The sequence below is a fragment of the Podarcis muralis genome, chromosome 2, assembly GCF_964188315.1.
Source record: "Podarcis muralis chromosome 2, rPodMur119.hap1.1, whole genome shotgun sequence".
Classification (NCBI taxonomy): domain Eukaryota; kingdom Metazoa; phylum Chordata; class Lepidosauria; order Squamata; family Lacertidae; genus Podarcis; species Podarcis muralis.
The window spans coordinates 49,960,106-49,981,549 of record NC_135656.1 but is presented as its reverse complement, the minus strand read 5'-3'; the positions used below and the strand labels follow the sequence as shown (position 1 = coordinate 49,981,549).

The 21,444-nt window shown below is 41.7% G+C and overlaps 1 protein-coding gene across 4 annotated transcripts; it reads left to right on the top strand.

The window, feature by feature from the left end:
• The first annotated feature begins 301 nt into the window (after positions 1–301).
• LOC114590941 (sulfate transporter) lies at positions 302–21,185 on the top strand. 4 transcript variants are annotated; one of them, XM_077924446.1, is made up of 4 exons: positions 304–447; positions 6,824–7,000; positions 7,482–8,138; positions 9,179–21,185. In XM_077924446.1, the coding sequence occupies exons 3-4, from the start codon at positions 7,494–7,496 to the stop codon at positions 10,682–10,684; spliced, it is 2,151 nt and encodes a 716-aa protein (XP_077780572.1). In that variant the 5' UTR covers positions 304–447; positions 6,824–7,000; positions 7,482–7,493; the 3' UTR covers positions 10,685–21,185. The 4 variants fall into 4 exon arrangements, with proteins under 4 accessions (XP_077780573.1, XP_077780572.1, XP_077780574.1 ...); XM_077924447.1 differs by lacking the exon at positions 6,824–7,000 and having other exon boundaries at positions 302–447; XM_077924448.1 differs by lacking the exons at positions 304–447; positions 6,824–7,000 and adding an exon at positions 465–592.
• The last annotated feature ends 259 nt before the right edge of the window (positions 21,186–21,444 follow it).

Here is a 21,444-nt window from a genome sequence, read left to right as displayed (position 1 = left end):
AAAGTTGACAGCACTTCCGCGCCTCCCGTCCCCACCGCCGCGTCAAAAGACCACCGAGGCCGCCGCCGCCGCCTCCGCGTCTTTTTGCTTCCCGGCCGGACAGGGGGAGAGCCTCCCTGCTCAGGTTTCTCAGCAGGCGGGCCGAGGCGGGCGTCACAAGAGGCCTGACCGGAGCCTTGGGCCGCTCTCTGCAAGGTCGCTGAGCTGGCGGCCGAGGGGGGCGGCGGCCTCGCAGGGCGCGGGCGGGACCTCCCTCCCTCTCTCCTCCTCCTCCTTCCCCGGGCCGCTCGCTGGCAGGAACTCCGAGCAAGACCCGCCGCCGCTTCTTGGAAGCGAGGAGGCCGCCGCGTGAGTCGCGAGCCGAGCCGAGCTGAGGCTCCCGCGTGGCGAGGAGCGCAGAGAGAGGAAAGGCGGCTGGAGGGGGCGGAAGAAGAGCGCTCTTGAAGCGTGTGCGTTTCTCCTCGGAGGGTATCTCGGTTGGGAAGGGGCGGTCAGGAGTGGGGCAGCAGGAGGCAACTCGGGGGTCGTGTCTTCTTGCTTGAAAGGAGCTTCTTGCGCATCCACAGCCTACCCTCTTCTCGGGCTGAGTTTGGTGAGGGTCTTCTGAGCACTTTTGGGAGGCTTTGGAGTAAGATAACCTGCTGCTTCATCGTCTTTGCTTCGCTTCATATTCGTCTCAAAACTCGGGAGTGCTCCAGTCGTAACAAAGCATCTTTCTATTCAGCAGCTGCTGTTTAAACTGAATTTATGCAGTTAAGCACTTAGCACCCTTGGCCTTCATTATTGTCGTTGTGTTTTTGGCGGTTCTCATCCCTCAGTAGACGGAGTTTGAGTGGCTAACGTTTAATAGTATTCATTTTATTTAAGAAAATTTATATACTGCTTATTGTGTGTATATATTTAAAAGGCTAAAAGGGAAACCTATTGTGAAAGAAAAGGTTTTGAAATATCTGTTTGGGTCTATCATCCATTCAGAACTGGAATAACACACCCACGTCATTGGAATGTTTGCCCTGTATAATCTCTCACACCCTCCAAAAGCAAGCTCAGGTAAATCAATAGTGCTTCTTTCCCCACCCTCTCTAATATATAGTGTTTAAAGTGGGATTCAGAGTCACACATCTCACCTGTAGTGGGGCAAGAATGATCACAGATTCCCCCATTTGGATGTCAAGGTAGGAAGTGGGGCAAAAAGCATCAGTCACAGAAGTTGCTGCTTTTCCCATTTCCTTGTAAATGTTTGAAACAAAGTCATGAAATTGCAATACATGCACAGTTCAGTAATGGGAGAGAAAGATAAAGGTTTCAAGTAGATTCTCAAGGCAGACAAGAAGGAACATTTCAGAAATTGGATTGAGATTGATGTGACCTTTGTGCAGGGGGAAAGAACGGCTGTGGAAGGTACAGTACTGATATTTTTCAAGATCTATTTGAATATAAAATAGTTGAGCATCTTTTAAACAGGAGTGACAAGTTTGGAATCTACCGGTAATCCTATAATACATGGGACTTTGGAAGAAAGTTTGGATAACATCACCCCGGAGGATGCATACTTTTTTAAATAAAAAAGTGTGGTTTTAGTTATCATATGACGTGTAGTGGAAACCAAGGGCCTGCCCTGGTGAAAAAAGAATGGACCTGTTGTAACTTACTGCTACCTTCTGGAATGTGTGATTTACCTGTGAACATTTGCTTCTGATCACAGTGTTAGTGTTCTTTCTCTTGTGGAGATAGTGATTCACAGAGTCTTTGGAAGAAGATGTTTAGCTTCAGTTATAAACATGGGTATTTGGATGTGTGTGATCCCCCATTATTATATCCAGGTGTTTTCACATCCAATATTTTAGGGTTGATTAATAAAGTCAGTTTTCTTCATACAAAAGCAGTCACTGTCCAGCCTTGGAATGCATCTTGTGTGGATAAATATTTGTACATGGATCGGACTGCAGCAATTTCCATAAGCATCGTGGTTGCAACAAATACTGTGGTCACAGAAAAAGAACTGCAGCTCACTGCATTCTGTGTATAGCCCTATTCATGGTAACTTTTTCCATGCATAATTCAGGCACATGATGCCAAAGGCAGACTATGAATGCTTGTATTAAGGGAAATTGACTTAGTAAGCCAAGCCTTTGTTGTAAAATCTGAAATACAGATTTTGGAAGCTTTGTTATTTATTTCTGAAGGTCCTAAGAACTGAGCAAGGTCTCTGTATAGGTAGGTAAAAATAAAAGGTAGATCCTGCCTGCAGGGTTGCAGTCTAAAAGAGGAAGGGAAGAACAATAACATTTACCCTGGAAAAGCCAAGGTACGTGTGGGTCTTTTAGTGAGGAAGTGTTGTAGGAATAATAAAATAAAAGAGAGCAGTCAAGCACAGAGGTTTAGTTAGTAGGAGGTGTGGATCCCTAGTGTTAAATCTATAGGAGTCTTTGTCTTATTTCTATGGGCTTGTGTTGCTGTTTGGTTTACACCTGATCTCACTGGTGATGTGGTCATAATCGTAAACATTAATCTGGCAGTCAGGTTCAAATGTAGATTCATTCACTCATGAACTTGTTGAATGGTCATAGGCAAGCCATGAACTCTGGGGTCCAAACTACATGTTATGAGGACACTAAAGGCTATCACATTTCTCCATGGTAGTTTGCAGTAAAAGAATAAATGTGTGACATGACATTGTGTTAGCTTTTATCCACCCCATGTAACTAGCAGTATCCTCCCCCTGCAGAAAGCAGGGCTTGAACTGTTCTGACCAGCTGATTGGCATTGGCTTCAAGCTCCACATTAAACTTTCTTTGCAGTGTGGCTTGAATTCAAGCAATAGAAAAATGGGATTTCTGACATCATTGCCCTGTCCACCTGTCATAGTAGTCCAATTTGGGGCAGCAGAACCAGGGTCCAATTTAGTAGCTGGAAGAGATTCCCCACCCTGATGCAGACCTATCCCTCAAAATGAGCTAGAAATGGTTCAGAAAAGGTAACCAAAATGATTAAGGGACTGGAGCAATTCCTCTATAAAGAAAGGTTACAACATTTAGGGCTTTTCGTATGGAAACAAGGCCAGTTGTTGGGGGATATGATACAGGTGTTTAAAATTACATATAGCATTGAGAAATTAGTTAGAGATAAGTTTTTATTCCTCTCTCGTAATGTTAGAATAAAGCTGAATGTCGAAAGATTCAGGGCAGGCAAAAGAAAGTGCTTATTCACTAAGCGCATAGTTTAAACTATGGGGATAACCCCAAGAGATGTAGTGATGGTGGCCATCAACTTGGATGACTTTAAAAGATTAGACAAAGTCGTAGAAGATAAGGCTGTCAATGAGGTCTGTGAGTAAAGATGCCTGTGTACTGCCTCCGGTATTGGATGCAAAATGCCTCTTAATACCAGTTGTTGGGGAATCAAAAATGGGGAGGGAGCTGTTGCTTTCATGTCCTGCTTGCAGGTTTCCCATGGGCGTCTAGTTGGCCACTGTGAGAACAGGATGCTGAACTAAATGGGTATTTGATCTGATACAACAGGGTTGCTCTCATGCTTTTTGATAGCTCCCCCGTTCTTTCTATTCATCTCGTGCAGCAGCATTTTTTAGTCAGCCAAAAGTAGGTAACCCCTAGAATTACGCAAACTTGCACAAATATCCTTGGAGCATGCTCATGTGTGAAGCAGGAAGTTGCATATTTCCACTATACTTGTGATTCAGATGTGGGATGTCCCACGTCTCTTTGTCAGGTAATACGCAACACTGAGGCTGTCTCTGCAATTTAACTGTCACAGATGAGAGAAGCCCTAGCTAGGCTGTTTGTGAAGGTCATATGCTTTCCTTCAACTAGGCCTTGATCTGAGCATGAAAATTGTTGCAGGTAGCTGCTTGTGTGAACTTGGCCCTCTGCTTTGAATAGTTACCAGGTCAGTGGATCTGTTAGACCTCTTAGTGTTATTTTGACCCAGACTCAAGGAGCTGGAGGAGGAGGATGAGAGGACAGAGGGTGAAGAAAGAGCTATGAGTGGAGGGGGGCCCTTTCCCCATCCTTTGGACTCTCTGGGAAGCGCAACAAACCTGGAACTGGCTGGGTATGGAGAAAGCAGTTAAATGAGACACAGCTGTAGGCAGCCTGAGGAATTACCATCCACTTTGGGCTTGCCCATAAAAACAAGTCTAGAGTAAGAGACTAGGGTGATTCCCCCTGTTTCCAGGAACTCTTCTCATTGTGAGACTTTTGTGGCTGAGCTGAGAGTTTGTTGGACCCTAGGTGAGAACCCAGAGACTAAGAGGGAAGATGTGTTAGAAGGAAAATGAATTGCTATTTATTTATATACATTTGTAACCTTGTATCAATTAGTGTTTTTATATGTAATTGTGTGTTTTTTGTAATATTTTTGTTTAAATTGTATTTTGCTGCTTCAGTTTACAGTACACTGCTTAGAGATACTTTTAAATATATCAGGCAGTGTAGAAATTAAATAATCAGATTATACTTCAGATGAGTAAACTTGAACTGACTGTGTACATTCATTCCTCTTATAAGTGCAGATGAACTGTGACAATAGTACTCATTGAAACAGGAGGTTTGTGATTGTGCTCCAATAGAGAAAGACATTGTATAAACAGAAAGAAACAGATATAGCTTTTAAAAAGAAATAGAACATAGATATGCAACATATTTAGCTACTAACTAAAGAGCAAATTGTATTAGAGTGGATTTCCAGTGGCACTGGGCAAATGGAAATCTCACAAAACTGGGGAAAGAGGTGATGGTGATGGTAGGTGCTCGCATTGTAAGAGAGAGAAAGAAAAATTTATACATTTGTGGTGGGAATGTGAAAAAAACTGGAACTTTTTGGTCTAGGGTCACTAATGCCCTTAAACAAATCTGCAGAAATGAAATAACATTACATCTTTTTTTTTCTTGTTGCCTTATTCTTTTTAAAAAAGTATTCTGTATTCTAGATACCTAAATTGATGAAAATGAAAAATAAACAATGGCCAGCCTTTTAAGAATGAGTACTAGTTTTTTTAAAGGCTATCTTGCATTTAGGCAAAATGATGCCCTTTCTTGGAAAAAAGCACTTCCAGGTGAGCCTCTTGACCCATCACATGGACATCTTAGTCCTGGTGTTTTCCTGCTAACATTGCTCAGACTACTCAGGGCAAATTTTAAGGGTGAAAATATTAGCTAAACTTAACATATCTTTAGGAATTAAAAGTTACTGACAAAAGCTGTAAGACAGTTTGTATACTGTAGAGAAAGTACAGTTATAAACTATAACTGCTTGTCCAAAAAAATACTTTCTCCTCTACAAAATGAAAGTGTACTGGTACATACTGAAGTGTAATGTGAGCAAGCCAACTTCATTGCCAGGCAGCTTTCTCACAAGCCATCCCCGCCCCCTTAGGACAGAAGCCTGTTACTGCAGTCTACACACTCTTCAACATTCGTTGGATGCATATACAGCTGTTTTGCTGTATGTGCATTCAAGGACACTAAGCTAGAATAAAGGCTCTTTAATACAGGCACTCTGGTTGGAATTAATCATAGCTTCCAGGCTGTCTGAGAAGCTACACTGACTATTACTTCATATTTGAAGAGAACTTCAAATATGAATGCCCATGTTAGTGAGCCTCCTAAATGTAACATGTATGATTTACTGCTAAACATATTGTGGAGATGTGGAGTCAGATCCAGAAGTTTGAATCCAGAGGACTCAAATCCTCCAGCACACTCTGCTAGAGAACACTTTGGAAGCACCACTGTGCATTCAGAGTGCACCACATTACCTCTGGATTGGGAGTGCTGAAGTGTTTAGAGTGCTGAACCATGACCAAGGGAGACCTGGGTTCAAATCCCCACTCTTCTGTGAAGTTCATTGGGCCAGTAACTAAATTCTCAGCCTAACCTACCTCACAGGGTTGTTGTAAGGGGAAAAAGGGGAGGGGGGAGAACCTGTACACCATCTTGAATCTGAAGGTGGAATATAAATGTACATAATTGATAACGGTGATACAGTGGACTATATGCTCCTGATTCTTAAGGAAACTTTAGAAGCAGCCTTTGACAAAACGCAAGGATCTGCTGCAGGGAAAGGAAAGTGGGAAGACGCTCATTTACCTGTATCTGATTTGGCCAGCGCTATACATTTTCAGTTTACTTTGACTCTCTTCTATCCTGGACACGAGGGCTTTTTAAAGCCTTTGGGTGACTCACAAATCACAATATAAGAGCACTAAAAGGCTTGACTTAGTGCAAATATTGCAAAGAACGTCTGCAAATAGTTCCAAAGTTCAGTCTTCCTTTTACTCTCACTCTGCTACTATTCCTTTAATATTCTTTCTTAAAATGGTGTTGTTTTCTTGAGGTCTCTTGTCATGTCATTTGGTCTTGCTGAGAAGGGCAGTGAGCAAAAGTGGTTATGAAGGATGCTTGAGAAGCTGGCCACTAACTTCATCTTCTTGACCCAGTGAGAACTGAGCCTTTGAAATATAGGGCTTTATACTGAGGCTACACTATTCCCTTTGGTGTGTGGAGGGAAGTGTCTCAAATGTCCTTTGAGCTGAGCTGTAGCCTATACTATAGCTTTGCTTTTCTAACAGAGAGGTGTATGGGTAAGGAAAAAGAAGGAGAGGGAGCAAGCTTGGTAGGAAAAAATGACCATGAAGACAGTAGTCATGATCGACACTGAAGTCTTGATTTTGGAATTGTGAATCCTTTTACAAAGCTGGATTTAAGGTGTCAGTCATAACCTTTAAAGCCAATACAAAACTTGTTTTAAAGTCGTTTAATTTCAGCTGCATAAATTGATTGGGGTTTTTTCTTCTTCCTACCAGTGTTGCATGGTGTTCATTTTGGAAACCCAAGCCCAGATCCCTACTTGGCTCTGTTGCTGAATGGCCTTGGAACAATCAGTGGCTCTTGGCCTAACCTACCTCATTTGAGGATAAAAATGAGAGTATTCTGTGTATGCTAGCCTGAACTCCATAGAAGCAAGAGACAAAACTGGCAAGGTGGGATATAAATGCAATAAATAAGCTATTCTGCTTAGCTGCTTAAGAAAGCTGGAAGGGCCAGCCAGATAGAGATGTCAGTTGCCAATCTGGCATGCAGAGATCTCCATGTGGTTGCAATCGGACCTGTGCCAGTTGCAAAATGTGCCTGGCACCTGGGGAATTTCTAACACTAGGTGTCTCCATTGCTGCCTTCGCCCACTGTACACATATACCTGGCCCCAACACCGAAGTCAGTGGCAAAGTCTGCTTCCATAGGAGACTCTCATATCTCCTGTGTATCAGTGGAACTGTTTAGGCTTAGAGCTGCTGCTGCTGCTGCTGCTGCTTCTGACCCAGGCTAGGGTGTTGTTGCTTTTCTTTGGTAAGTTGTTAGTTTTTTCAGATAGTTTGTTGTGTTTGCTTTAATAAGCTTTAAATCCCTATGTCGGTTCAAAAAATAATTCTGTCTTCTTTTCCTTCTGTTTCCCCACCGTTCTAGTGAGCCCTGAAGATGGCAGCAGAAGCCAATCATGTCCATTCAGGGTTTGAGATGGCAGAAGTAAATGATGGCCCACCAAACAGCCGTCGCACGATCTGCCTAGAACGTATAGAAAAGAGCACAGACATCAAGGCACACGTGCTGAAGAAAGTGAAGAAAAAATGCACCTGCACCCCAGCTACTGCCAAAGACCTGCTCTTCAGCTTCCTCCCAGTGCTGAAATGGCTCCCCAAGTACAACCTGAAAGAGAACATCTTGGGAGATTTAATGTCTGGCTTGATCGTGGGGATCTTGCTGGTTCCGCAGTCCATTGCCTATTCTCTGCTGGCTGGCCAAGAACCTATCTATGGCCTTTATACGTCGTTCTTTGCAAGCCTCATTTATTTCCTGTTTGGAACTTCCCGTCACATCTCTGTCGGCATTTTCGGTGTACTGTGCCTGATGATAGGAGAAGTAGTGGACCGTGAAGTACAGAGAGCTGGGTATGATTTGGCACCAAACGTTCCTAGTAGTTATAACTCAGACATGCATCTTTCCGTAAATAACAGCACACTGGGGCCTTTGACTGTGAATGAGACATCACATTTGTTATGTGACAGAAGTTGCTATGCAATTAGCGTTGGAGCCACGGTGACTTTTGTTGCTGGCATTTACCAGGTAAGAGGTGACAATCCAAAGGGCATCTGTTTTATAGGCTTCTTGTAGTTTTCCTCTCATTGCCTTCCAAGACGAGGTTGGTGACAGACTGGTACCAAAGTTTCAATGCAGCCTCGTAATTAAGCATATACATGGTGATTTGGAATTTTGTTTTTGCAAGAAAATGGTTAGATTCCAATCCCCATTTAGCTCTTTACCTTGATGGGTTGGTTCAGATGTAATGCTGAACTGTAGTTGATGGGAAATGAAAAGTTGCTACTTTGGGGCTTAAATACTGCCCCCACCTGTGACTGAGAAGAGGAGCTTGAAAGATTTTCTTCCGTTTTTAGTTTAACTGGAGGTTACTGTGTTGTATGAACTAAACAAACTGACAGATTTTGATTATGGTTTGTTGAAACAAGGCAACTTCAAACTATAGTTAAGAAGCTGACTTGTTTCCACAAACCAAATTTAAGATTAACCACAGTTTGGGATCTGGCTGTAATGTTTATCCTAAAATGGAAGCATAGGCCCCAACCAACCCACATACCCAGACTATTTCATTACATTGGTTAACCACCACAAATCCCCAGATCTAACACAGGCTTGATCCAGCCAACTCATCACAAGAGTCAAAACTTTGTTGTGGCATCAGACAACTCAGATTAATATTTAATAACACTGTAAAGACCCACATAACTAAATAATATAAAATGCATTCCTTACAAGAAAATCATCAGCCCCAATTTAATATGCACATGTGCATACCTATATGTGTACACTTGCCCCATAAACATGGTGCTGTTTTGAAATTTTTAAATAAAATATTGGAGAGAGGAAAACCTGCAAATCCAAAAAGGTTAATAAACAAAAGCCAAAAAGAGAAAAGAAATTCTGTAAAGAACTTGAAACAAACACAAACCGATTTTAACCGGTCCCCCACCATGACTGATAGTTATGAACTGATATTTCCATCTGAAATAATGTATGCATTGTCTAGTCATACGCTTCCATCCTGTGTTGCAAAATTGTCTTCTGATCTTTTGTGCATTTCTTTTCAGGTTGCCATGGGCTTCTTCCAAGTGGGCTTTGTCTCTGTGTACCTCTCTGATTCCTTGCTCAGCGGATTTGTTACAGGTGCTTCCTTCACCATCCTTACCTCACAAGCCAAATACCTCTTGGGCTTAGACATTCCCCGTAGCAACGGCATTGGTTCCTTGATAACCACTTGGATGAACATATTCAGAAACATCCACAAGACCAACTTCTGCGATCTCATCACCAGCTTCTTGTGCCTTCTTGTTCTTATCCCAACTAAAGAGCTGAACGAGCGATACAAATCCAAACTTAAGGCGCCCATGCCCACTGAGTTGGTGGTGTTGGTGGTAGCCACACTGGCATCTCATTTTGGGAAGCTAAAAGAGAAGTATGGCTCCAGTGTTTCTGGGCATATTCCTACTGGGTTTTTGCCACCGCAATCGCCAGACTGGAGTCTGATTCCCAGTGTGGCTCTGGATGCAATGGCCATAGCCATTATTGGCTTTGCCATCACAGTTTCTCTCTCTGAGATGTTTGCCAAGAAGCATGGCTACACAGTTAAACCCAACCAGGAAATGTTTGCCATTGGTTTCTGCAACATCATCCCTTCTTTCTTCCATTGTTTCACTACTAGCGCAGCCCTTGCCAAGACACTTGTCAAAGAGTCGACAGGCTGCAGGACTCAGATCTCCGGTGTGGTGACTGCCTTGGTCATCTTGTTAGTCCTCCTTGTGATTGCTCCCCTGTTCTATTCCCTCCAGAAATGTGTGCTAGGGGTCATTACCATTGTCAATCTCAGAGGAGCCTTGCGGAAATTCAGTGACCTGCCCAAAATGTGGCGGTTAAGCAAAGTGGACACATTGATCTGGTTCGTCACCATGTTATCTTCAGCACTGATAAGTACTGAACTTGGCCTTCTGATTGGGGTCTGCTTTTCAATGCTGTGTGTCATTGTGAGGACGCAGAGACCAGAAGGGCACTTACTGGGCTGGGTGCCAGAATCTGAAGTCTATGAACCCCTTCCTGAATATAGGAACCTTCAGATGAAACCAGGGATCAGGGTTTTCCGTTTTGAAGCACCCATCTACTACGCTAACAAAGAGAGCTTCAAGTCCATGCTGTACAAGCAGACTGGAGTCAACCCTCTGTGGGAGTTGGCAGCAAAGAGAAAAGCGGAAAAGCGAAAGCTTAGTGAGAAAATGGTCAATGCCAATGGAAACCGGGCCGAGGTCTCAGTACAGCTTGTCGCTCACCCACTGGAGTTTCACACTATAGTGATTGACTGCTGTGCGGTGCAGTTCTTAGATACAGCAGGGATCCACACGCTCAAGGAGGTTCACAAGGATTATGGGGAAATTGGCATCCAAGTGCTGCTGGCTCAGTGCAGTCCCTCTGTGAGAGAATCCCTAGACCGAGGGGAGTACCTTAAAAAGGGGGAGGAACAATTCCTCTTCCATAGTGTGCACCAAGCTGTGGAATATGCATTGTGTGCTCACGGGAAGCACGGGCTCTGCGCCTCCGAAACCTAATTTCACTAAAGAGTGAATGGTGATTATTAGCCAAATTCAGGTAATGGCAGACTTGTGTGTGAGAGAGATGATGCTGGGCATACACTCGCACAGAAGTAAAGGGCTAATTATTTTATTCATACGGTGTGGGATCATACAAGACGTTTTGATGCTTTAATTTTGCTCTGTTGGACACAACATTAAGAAGGTGAGAGGCAAGGTGGATTATTATGTCTACAAGCTCTCGTGACAGACAAGCAGAACTCTTTTAACACCAGATGTGCCTCATAGTCACACCCCTTTCTCCTTTTAGTGTTTTCATGTCCCCAGTTTTTCACCTCGCCTTGAAGCCCACTTTGGTGTATGAAAATAGTGCCGCCATTCTGGGTGGTCCCCCCCCCCCCTTGAAATAATAAATATGGTTTGGATCCTAAATGACAGGAAGTTAATGGAAGGAAGGTTTTCTGTCCTATTTTGCTTATTGGGTCCCTTCAAAAAAAATCTACAGAGGGTCAGGAGCCCCTAATGAACAAAGTGGATGAGGTACTGAGGGCTGCTGGGGAAGGAGAGAATATTTTAAGATTGAGTGGAAATCTGCCCAATATGAGGTGATTATTCAGGAGGATCCCCAGATACTGTGAAGAGGCTTTTTAGGGGGCCCAGGCAGTGGCAAGGCAGAAGATGGAATAGGGAACTTTCGTTCCATTCACTTACCTTAAGATCAAAGCTTGTGCCATTTGATCAAATTTGTAGTTTCAACTAATCATTCTGCACAATTCAGGAGCGCAGTTGCTTGCTGACTTACCCCTTGATCTGTCCGATAAGTTACTGGAAAAAAAATATGTGCCCTGTTCTAACCTGTTGATAAGAAAATGGTCAAAACTTTCTGCTGTTTAAAGCCAATCATAAGTGCCTTTACTAGGACTGTAAACAATGGAAAGAACATGTTGTTAGCTGTTTCATAACTGAGGATTCTGGTTGTGTCATTCATAGTGTATGAAACAACCTGGATACTTAATCAACTTCTCAGACATTCCTTTGGTAAATAAAGCAGTGGCCCTTCTATTAAGAAAACCAATGGATGATGACTGCAGGGTAATCAGAGCAGGTTACAGGACATTTTGTAAGTAGTCTTTTTTCTTTGTCAGTTAACTGCTATTACATAATGCATAAAGTAAACAGTTATACAAGGATAGAGTTTCTTTGCACTTTTTATTGTTCATGACCCAAATGTCTTTGCAGAAATAAAATCAGTTGGTTGTTTCCAAGTTCTTACAGGTTAGGTATGTAAAATATAAGCAAATGAGAATGAGATAAAAAAACTTTCCCTGCCACTTTTAAAATAAATATTTATTTCCATCACATGTTAGTGGTGGTGGAGCTGTTTAAATACTGGATTGGGAATGTGCATGTTCAATTGCAATGAGGGGTTTTGTTTTGTTTTTTGGAGGGAGGATAATTTTGCATAATTAAAAAACCCCCACAAATTAGGGATTCATGAGACTGAGGAAAGGGAAAGCTGAACATAGTCAGCTGTTCTGATTTCTACTAGTATAAAGAAATACCAGGTACAATCCCATGGATAGAACATATTGGAGGAGAGGAAAATTTTAGAAGAGATATTCAAGGCACAATTAGGAATCATTCGAGTGAGCAAGAAAATAGGTAGAGAGATGTGTTCCCCTTCTTCAAAAGGGGTGAAAATAGTTCTAGTTTGCACTATTCTGCTTTGTCCAGACATTACCTGGAATATGGTGTCTCGTTCTGCACACTGCAGTTTAGGAATATTGACAGATGAACATGTCCAGAGGAGGGTGGCAAAGATGGTGAAGGGCCTGGAGACCAAGTCCTATGCAGAGAAATTGAAACAGTTTGGTGTCTTTGTCTGGAAAAGAGATGTTTAAGCGGTTATATGAGAGCCACTTTCAGATACATGAAAGGCTGTTGTGTAGATAATGGAGCAGACTTCTTCCTCCAGAGGGCAGGACCTGAAGCAAGAAGTTCAAATTTCAAGAAAAAGAATGTAGACGAAACATTAGGAAGAACTTCTTGATGGTATGAGCTCTTCAGCAGGGGAATAGACTGTATCGATGGATTCTCATGAGAGCTCTTTAAGCAGAAGCTGGGTAGCCAACTGGCTTAATTCCCCTGAGATGAAAAGGGCTAAAGTGGTTTAGGCAAGTCATCTGTGGATGCTGACAGTTCCTTCTTGTGACACCATTTCCTTTTCTTCATAGGAATATAATTTCCGTTAACTTGGTGAGGGAAACAGCAGATCTCTGTGTCATAGGGGCTCCCCCTTCAGGAGGTTTTGTAATAAAAAGTCAGAAGTAACACATACACAACATATAACCCCTGCTGTAGTTTCCCACCACGTTTACCAAATTCATACCGAAGTTTTGTGTTTAAGGTAGGATTGTGACCTTTTCCCAACAGTGGAGTTGTGCTTTTATGGCTGCACTGCAGACAGGAATTCCAAAGTTGAGATATTTTCCTCCAAGGCATGTGAGCATATTTTGTCAGTCGCTTTGTGGAAACAGGTATACATACGTATGACACTTTCACATGCATTGTATAGAAGTATGAGAATCGTATGCAGGAGTGCACTAGTAACTTCTGAAACTTAAGATGAGAAGTAGTTTCAAGGCAGTAGTGCATCTCTCTTCCATAAATCAGGACTGGACTTTGGTAATATGACACCCTGAGCGAGGGCAAAATGTGGCGCACCCCCCTAAATTGCCCCCCCACACACAACTCAGTCGCCCGTCTGACCAGGGCCTTACTTTGTGTAGATACCTGTAAAATTGAGGTGGTGTTGTTGCTCTCCCCTTGGCTTGGTGCCCTGTGCAGGGGAACTGCCTGCACCACCCTAAATCCAGCACTACATAAAGGTGCTCTGCAGGTTTACATACTGCATTCAGGAGCAAAGAAGTCCAGCAGAACAGCTGATGGATTTCATTTAACTCTCACCATTAATTCCATAAAATTTTGTGGAATTTCTTTCTTTCTTTCTTTCTTTCAACGTAAAATTTTTTGTTGCAAAGTAAATACATCAATACCAAACCATACATAAAGAATAATATAAAGAAAGAAAAAAATAGAGAAGAAAAAGAAATGCAAAGAAAAGTAGTCAGTAAAAGAATAAAGAAAAGTATAATATTTCAATACAATAAACACTATTTTACAAACTAATAGTAATAATAGACTTCCATCACTCTCACAACACTTCCTTTCACATTTTATATTTTATCTGTATTTCAGTATTATTTCCATCTTAATATATAGATATGTGTATTTCCCCTTTTCCATTCACGAGGTCATTCTAGACACAGCCAAATTTTTACATTAGAACCTTGTCTTTCTAAATAATCATTCAAGCGCTTCCATTCCTTCTTGACTGTATTACTTTCATTATGATGATCCACATGTCCCAGTTAAGTCCTGATTTGATTTGGGTTAAAAAAAAATTATAGGAGACCGCAATATATTAGAATTAACACAGCTAAAAAAATGAACGGCTTGACAGGCTCTTCACTTCCCCTCAAATCTGCAGTGTTGCTGAACTCAATTTGTTTTGCTATCAATCTGCATGTAGCATCGTGGTTTAGAGGTAACCTTTCCCATCCCAAGATAGAGAGGGCTGCTTTTCCCATTTCAAAGTTTAACTCCTTCTCCTGGGCCAAACTAATGTGGCTTTGTTGACGTAAATTGGAGCTGTTGATCCTGACTTCATGGCCTTGTTTTGCATGTGAGTTCTACTTGATGCGGCAATTCCCTTTACAGAGCCAGATTTTGTGTATGAGATTGTACAATCTGCTCAACAATATGCAAGTTTTCATCAAGCAGAAGAACTTTTAATTGAACAATACAGATTTCTCCCGCTGAGACTTCAGCCTTTTTAATGCCAAAAGGTCCTATTATGGTCTTTGCCAGCTGGAGTGACAAGAAGTATTACATTTTTAGCACTTTTCTGTATTTTAACAGCAGGGCATTATGGAAATTAATATCCACAGAGCTTCACTTATAAACTTAAAATATCTCTTAATTTATCTTTTCTCATATTACAGCTGCTGTTTATAGCAGTTTCTGTTGCTCTTAATGTATCTAATGCACCATAAGTGCTGGCATTTAATAACTTAACAGATTTTACTTCTTGAACTATGTGTGCAATTTTAGTAAGTTACTGTGGTGTTAATTTTAATCGGGCATTTACAAGACTCTAAGCATAAATACTTAGAAGTGTGCATGCAACTGTTCCTGATCGAAACACTTCCTCTTTTTAATCACATAAACAGAATGTTTAGTTACATTGTGTGTCTAATGCCATTTCATGTTTGCTTTTTTGGCAAAAGCAACAGCAGGTAGCATATTTCCAAAAAGGCATGATATGTGACAGTAAATGCAGCCGTTATGTCTTTCTATATTTAATATATCTTTTTATTTGGGGACAGTTCAAAGCACTTTTAAAGGGGCATGCTCTGTGACATAATCCATGCTATACAAATCGATGATGCTATATTATATTATTTTGTATTCTGCTACATACAACGTATTGCACAAAGCGGTGTATGCTTCCTGCCCCAACTGATGGCTGCTTAAGAACATCATCATCATTTATTTATTACGGCCATAGGCCCATACAAGTAAAAACAACACATAAATAACAGCTTGTGCACGTGGGAAAAAAACAGCCGCTAAAACACCACTATAACAATAAAATACTGTAAGATGGAATGGCATACTATGCCTTAATTAGCTTGTAGTGCTCCTTGGCGTCGCTTTTGGGTAAGGACAGCGACCAGGAACCTAGCCACTTTCAGGGTCGTATGGGTATCCTTATCCTGCAAGATTTGGGCAAGGTGGAATTTTGGTGGGGTACCCTCTAGTTTCTGTATGATTGATCCCAACAAATTTGCCCGTGGCACATTGAACAAGGGGCAAGTGAACATAATGTGCTGGAGCGACTCCGGCGTCTCCTTATCACATTCGCACATGGCGGGGGCTTGGCCCTTTGAGAATCTATGTCTCAGGACATTGGAGGGAAAAACGTTAAACCTCGCTTTGGTGAAGGCCAGTCTATGGGCAACAGTTGAAAGGGAGGAGAGGTATGATGGAACGCAGTAAGTTAAAGTGATACCAATGTTCTGGGGCGAACAAACACCTCCCCCCAGCGTATAATTTCGCTGTAAGTCGATGTCATCCAGTCTTTGACGGATCAGTCTTTGAGCAGTGATTTGGTCTAGTTTTAGGGAATCTGAGGGAGAGATTCCATAACTCAGGAGTTTGGCATGAATTCTACTAGTCCAAAGGCTAGAGAATTCATCTCGCCATAAGCATTGGACAAGGTAATGGTTTGGTAATCTATGCCACAATGATAACCAATAATTGAAGACTTGCTTCCACAGGCAAGTTTCTAAGGATGCGATCTTCAATTCTAGTCGCATGGCTGCGTTGCTTACGCACAGGGGGAGCATTAGGAGCCGACGTAGGAATTGGTTTTGCAGAGTCTCAAGAGGAGCAAGATCTGTCATCACGGCCCAGAGCGGGGCAGCATAAGCAAGCACGGCAACCACTTTTGCCTTGAACACCTTTAGGGCCGAGGGAACATGCAAAGCTCCATCCGAAAAGAAAAATCGGAGGAGCGCATATGACAGAGTTTTGGCCTTGTTAAGTAGGTGTTGAATTTGAGCTTTCCACCCCAAATTGTATTGAAAAATAACTCATAGGTATTGAAATTTTAGGACTTGCTCTATTTTTGCTCCACCAAGCTTCCATTCGTATAATCTCCGGCTTCTGGAGAAAATCAGAATCTTGGATTTAACATGGTTGATGGTTGGCTGCTTAAGAACCACCTTGACTTGAGAGGAAGGGAGAGAAGGCAGAACGGCCTAGCAAGCTGCTCATTTCAAGTGGTTCCAGTTGACAGCATTCCCTTCCCCTGGTTGTTCTTCTTCACCTTGCTCGCTGGGCTCTGCGGATGCTCTCTCCGAGATGCTATTGCAGGGTCGATTGAATTCCCATGGGATTTTGCGAGAGCCTCCCAGAGCCCCATAAACAAGACTGAGAGTTTAAAACCTCTTTCTGTTCCGAGAAAACCCTGCGCAAGAAGGAGCTCTCTGTCTTCTGTGCATATCATTTGTGTGATTTCAACCGCGTAAAGTTGAAGTCGCACATTTTAAAACGTGCATAAGTTGCGATCATAGTATATATTTTTCTGGAACTAAAAGATTAGGAGCGGCTACCTTTATGTGCTTCTTTATCCCTTCTGTCCTATAACTCAATTGGCCTCTTTCACATGCCACAATGAACCAGGGTTTAACACTGACTAGTAATCATGGCTTAAGTGGGAGATTAACAAACAATGATCTTTGGTTTGGACATACCAGGTTTTCCTGCTTTTTCTCTTACTCTTTTTCCTGCTTTTTCTTACTTCTGCCAAGTGGCAGCAACTGGGCAGCATGTGCCAACACACTGCTCATTCACAATAAACCAGATGTTACTAATGCAGCACCTGTGAGTCCAAATGTGCCCACAGAGGCTTTCCGTGGCACCCACAGGGCCTCCTCCCCCTGCAGATATTTGGCTTGGAAGAAGCATTCTGTTGCATCCAGTGGAATAAGTTGCAGCGCATGCTTGGTTGTGGTGTGAGAGTGGTGTCCGTGACAGTTTCTCCAGTTTGTAAATGTGCCCACAGGCCTTAAAAGCTTGCCAAACCCTGCAAGAAACCATGATAAGTTTAAAAAAAGGGGGGGGGGATCCCACTCATTGTAACATGTAAATGTGGCCAATGTGTGATGTGATGTCATTCTGTGAGTTTCCTTACGCAGAGAGATGATGTGATGTCACATTGTGTTACACTACGCATTCCCAGGAAGAGGAAACATTAGGAAGCAGCAGCTCTGTTTCCCTTGTGAGTTCCAGGATTGGCCCTCAGGGATGTTTTAGACTTTTCTCATTTTGAGCGCTTAGTGTTTTACAGTGTGGAAGATTGCCAGTGGCGTGCTTTGCTTTTGCTTACAATACATTGTTGTTAAGGGAATGCCCTATTACTATGAAGCTCTAAGACTCTTAAGTAGTGTGAAATTAAATCTCACTTCAAAATAATAGATGATCATTTTAAGCCTTAAGACCTGGATGTTTCTGTGCTTTTGAGAATAGTAATCGAGCTTATGCACCAAAGTAACCCAAACTGCACCATTAAATACTAATTTTTTTAACTTGTATAAATCTTGCAGCTATGCAAATATATTAAAAATTGCTTTACAGTGGTGCCCCGCAAGACGAATGCCTCGCAAGACAAAAAACTCGCTAGACGAAAGGGTTTTCCGTTTTTTGAGTTGTTCCGCAAGACGAATTTCCCTATGGGCTTGCTTCGCAAGACGAAACGTCTTGCGAGTTCTTGCGAGTTTGTTTCCTTTTTCTTAAAGCTGCTAAGCCGTTAATAGCCGCTAAGCCATTAATAGCCGCTAATAGCCGCTAAGCCGCTAATAGCCGTGCTTCGCAAGACGAAAAAACCGCAAGACGAAGAGACTCGCGGAACGGATTAATTTCGTCTTGCGAGGCACCACTGTATTTTTCATTTCTTGTGTGCGAGTCGCACAAAGGGGAAAAGGCTAAGTAGGGCCCTAAACAGTGAAGAAACTTGATCAGGGCTTTCTTTGGGTTCTGAGATTTTATCAGACTTTGGCTGAATTGCAGCCATAGATAGATCTCTCTTTTGAACAAAAATGAAAATTTCATTTTATGGGGTGCTAGTTCTACAGAATATCCACAGCACTGCCAAGTTCTTCACAAATATAATGATCCTCCTGGGCAATAGTTACTGAAAATCCCCAGTTGTCTTCCATAACAATTGTGCAAAGTGTTCTATAAGATTCCAGCAGCTGCTCAGTTGTTTGCATTGATAATCGCAATGAAATCAAAAGAGATACTATGCAGTACTCAAGTTCTCAGTCCTCAGTTCAAACATAGCAAGGACAATGGTTTGTTACTGCTAGTCTCTCTCCTTTAACACTTGGCTCAATTTGTTATTTCCTAGTTTGTGGCAAATCATAGTTTGTTGTTACATGTTATCAGGTAAACTACAGTATATTGCCCGTGAGCTTGAGTTTTGGTTGTGTAATACAAAACTCTGGTTTAGTGTTACATGTGAACCAATCCAAAGTCTATTTGCTATGTTGACGTAAGACCAACATAAGCCTTCCCCATGGCCTTGTGACATTTACTGGCTACTCCCCGGTAGGCCTCAGAGATCTAAGGTATCAGTATGCAACAGACTGTTTAACACCATGTGTTCAGCAAACTAGTGTCCTTTCTGAAATATAGTAGATGTGTTGATTGGACCCCTTCAGAAATGTTCTTATGGAATATCTCTGCTCACCGAAACAGGGAAGTATTCATCCCAATCCACCATTAGAAGATAATTAGCCAATCATAATTCAAATGTTACTCTCAGGTGAAAACCAACTTTGTTTTTGCATCTGGAATATTCAAGACAAATTACTGGCTTAGTATCCATAATGTGAAATATTATAATGATCTGTATTAAGCAGTCACAGCTTTCTGAAATTAAAGCAATGTCCCAAGACTTTCCTTTAAAAGAAATACCACAGTGAAAATGGATATAGAATTGATCATCCTTCCAACACTTACGGGGCTATTCACTTACATGCCATAGGATACCTTGAGTTGAAAGGTCTGGCAGAAAAAAATCTTTTGTTTTCTCAGGATACATGGCAGAGATTTGTGTGTGCATGTGTCATTTTAGAAGAACAGTTGTGAGCTATGCAAATATTTGCTCTGAAATTTCCAGCGGCTTAGTATTGTGTGTGTGACATTATCTTAATGCTATCAAAGATAATGGGATTTTGATATTTCCCCCTCTAAACTGAAGAGTTGTATGTGAAATATTTATGAAACAAAAATATTAAGGATATTTTTATGGAGAGGCATTATTGCACAATATAGATTTCTTTCTCAGTATCAGATTTTATTGTGAAGGTGTTTTTGAAAAAGGAAAGAGACTTGTGAGAGAGTTTCTTTTTCTTGAGTGATATTTGTTCCTGACATGCATGCAGCTTAGCTTAGCAAACACTCTTCCTGTTTGCTCTTCATCAGCCATTACCATATTTATTATGATACTCCAAGAAATGGCTGGTGGTTCTTTTGGCATTGCTTCAGTAGATCAAATGGAGCCAACCTGTTTTGTGTGCCCCCCCCCCCCCCGCCCCAGGAGTAAATGAATAAGTTGTCTCATTAAGAGATTCTCAAATTAGAGGGAGCTCTTAGTGAAATCCACAAGCCCCACCCCAACTCCTTCCATTGTTTGCCAAGTCTCTCAAGTACAAAAGGAGGCACCTGCCTCAAATTTCAAGCACTGATTCCAAACCAAAGAAAAAACATAATAAGGCCAATCTCAAAAAGCATGATGGGAACTGGATCTTTGTACTTTACAAAATTGTTATGAAATGCAATCTGCTATGAACCAAATGTTTACTACTTTTATTACATAGTTATAGTCTTATCCCTTTGCCACTCTGACAAATAACTGGGACACACACAGACACTATATGTATATACCTACATATCAAGTATAGATGAATGATCCTCCAAGAGTTTCAAAGAGATCTCCTTTACTTGAATGTTATATTTTCCTTGCGCATCGTTCGAGAAATCGTCATTGTTTTGAGGCCTTGAGCGTTTGTTTCTATACATACAAAAATCACTTAAGTGAACCTCTATTACATCCTTCTCTGTTGACTACCGGTAGCTCCTGGCTATAAATACAGGCGGAAGTATTTTCCCCTCTTCACTGATGTCTTTAATTAGTTAGGTCTGACTATGCATGTGGTTGCTTATACCATGAGAAGGAGCTGGGCTTGCCAGCATCTGAAAATGCCCCTCTTTCTTTACTTCTGCTACACAAATGAGTCACCAGAAAGTAACAGGCATTTGTGAGCACAAATAGCAAATAGGAAGACAATGGGAGAGATATTAACTTGGTCTCCTGCATTCTTGTCCTTCTGGACAAACCCTAAGTCACATTCACCACACTATCACAGAGCTGCAAGGATTACGGTGGGAGGGCTGCCGGAGTACCCCCCCTCCCATACCCACCATGTGAATTAAATTCAATATCAAAGTGTTGTTATTCTTGGTTACATCTCTTGGCTATGTTATCCAGAAAACACTAAGTTGGAACGTCTTGTGGAATTAAAAAAAACACAAATTTGCTATTGATGTAGCATTGTGACCAAATATGGCTTTGTGAAATGGCTGCTTTTTATTGGTAGCTCTATCTTTTTTTATATATGAGAAAGACTTATCAAAGTACAAAAATACAAAACAAAGCAATAATCACAAAGTGTGCGCAAGCATGTTTCCTATAATGTTAAGCTCCAGCTGCTAAGATACAGTACTAGTGTCTTTTGTTAAGTCTCTAGCAGGAAAATGAATTTTGTATCTATTTTCATAAGATCGCTTTGTAAATATTTTTGCTATTAAAATATATTTTATAACTCTGTTAATGTGTTTTTGTACTTCTCAATTGGCTGTCTGTTCTATTGAGTATATCCAGAACTCAGTAACTGCATAACCTCCATAGTGACATGACCAGTTTTGATATGCAGCTCAAATACAGAGCAGAATAAGGGTGTGCACATTTAGGCTGCTTCAGACAAGCCTGAATTGTTTGCAGAGAGGTTAGATGGCAAACACCCAGTCTTTGGAGGAGGGAGCCAGTTTGTTTCACAAGAGCTCCAAATCATCGTTGTTGTTGTTGT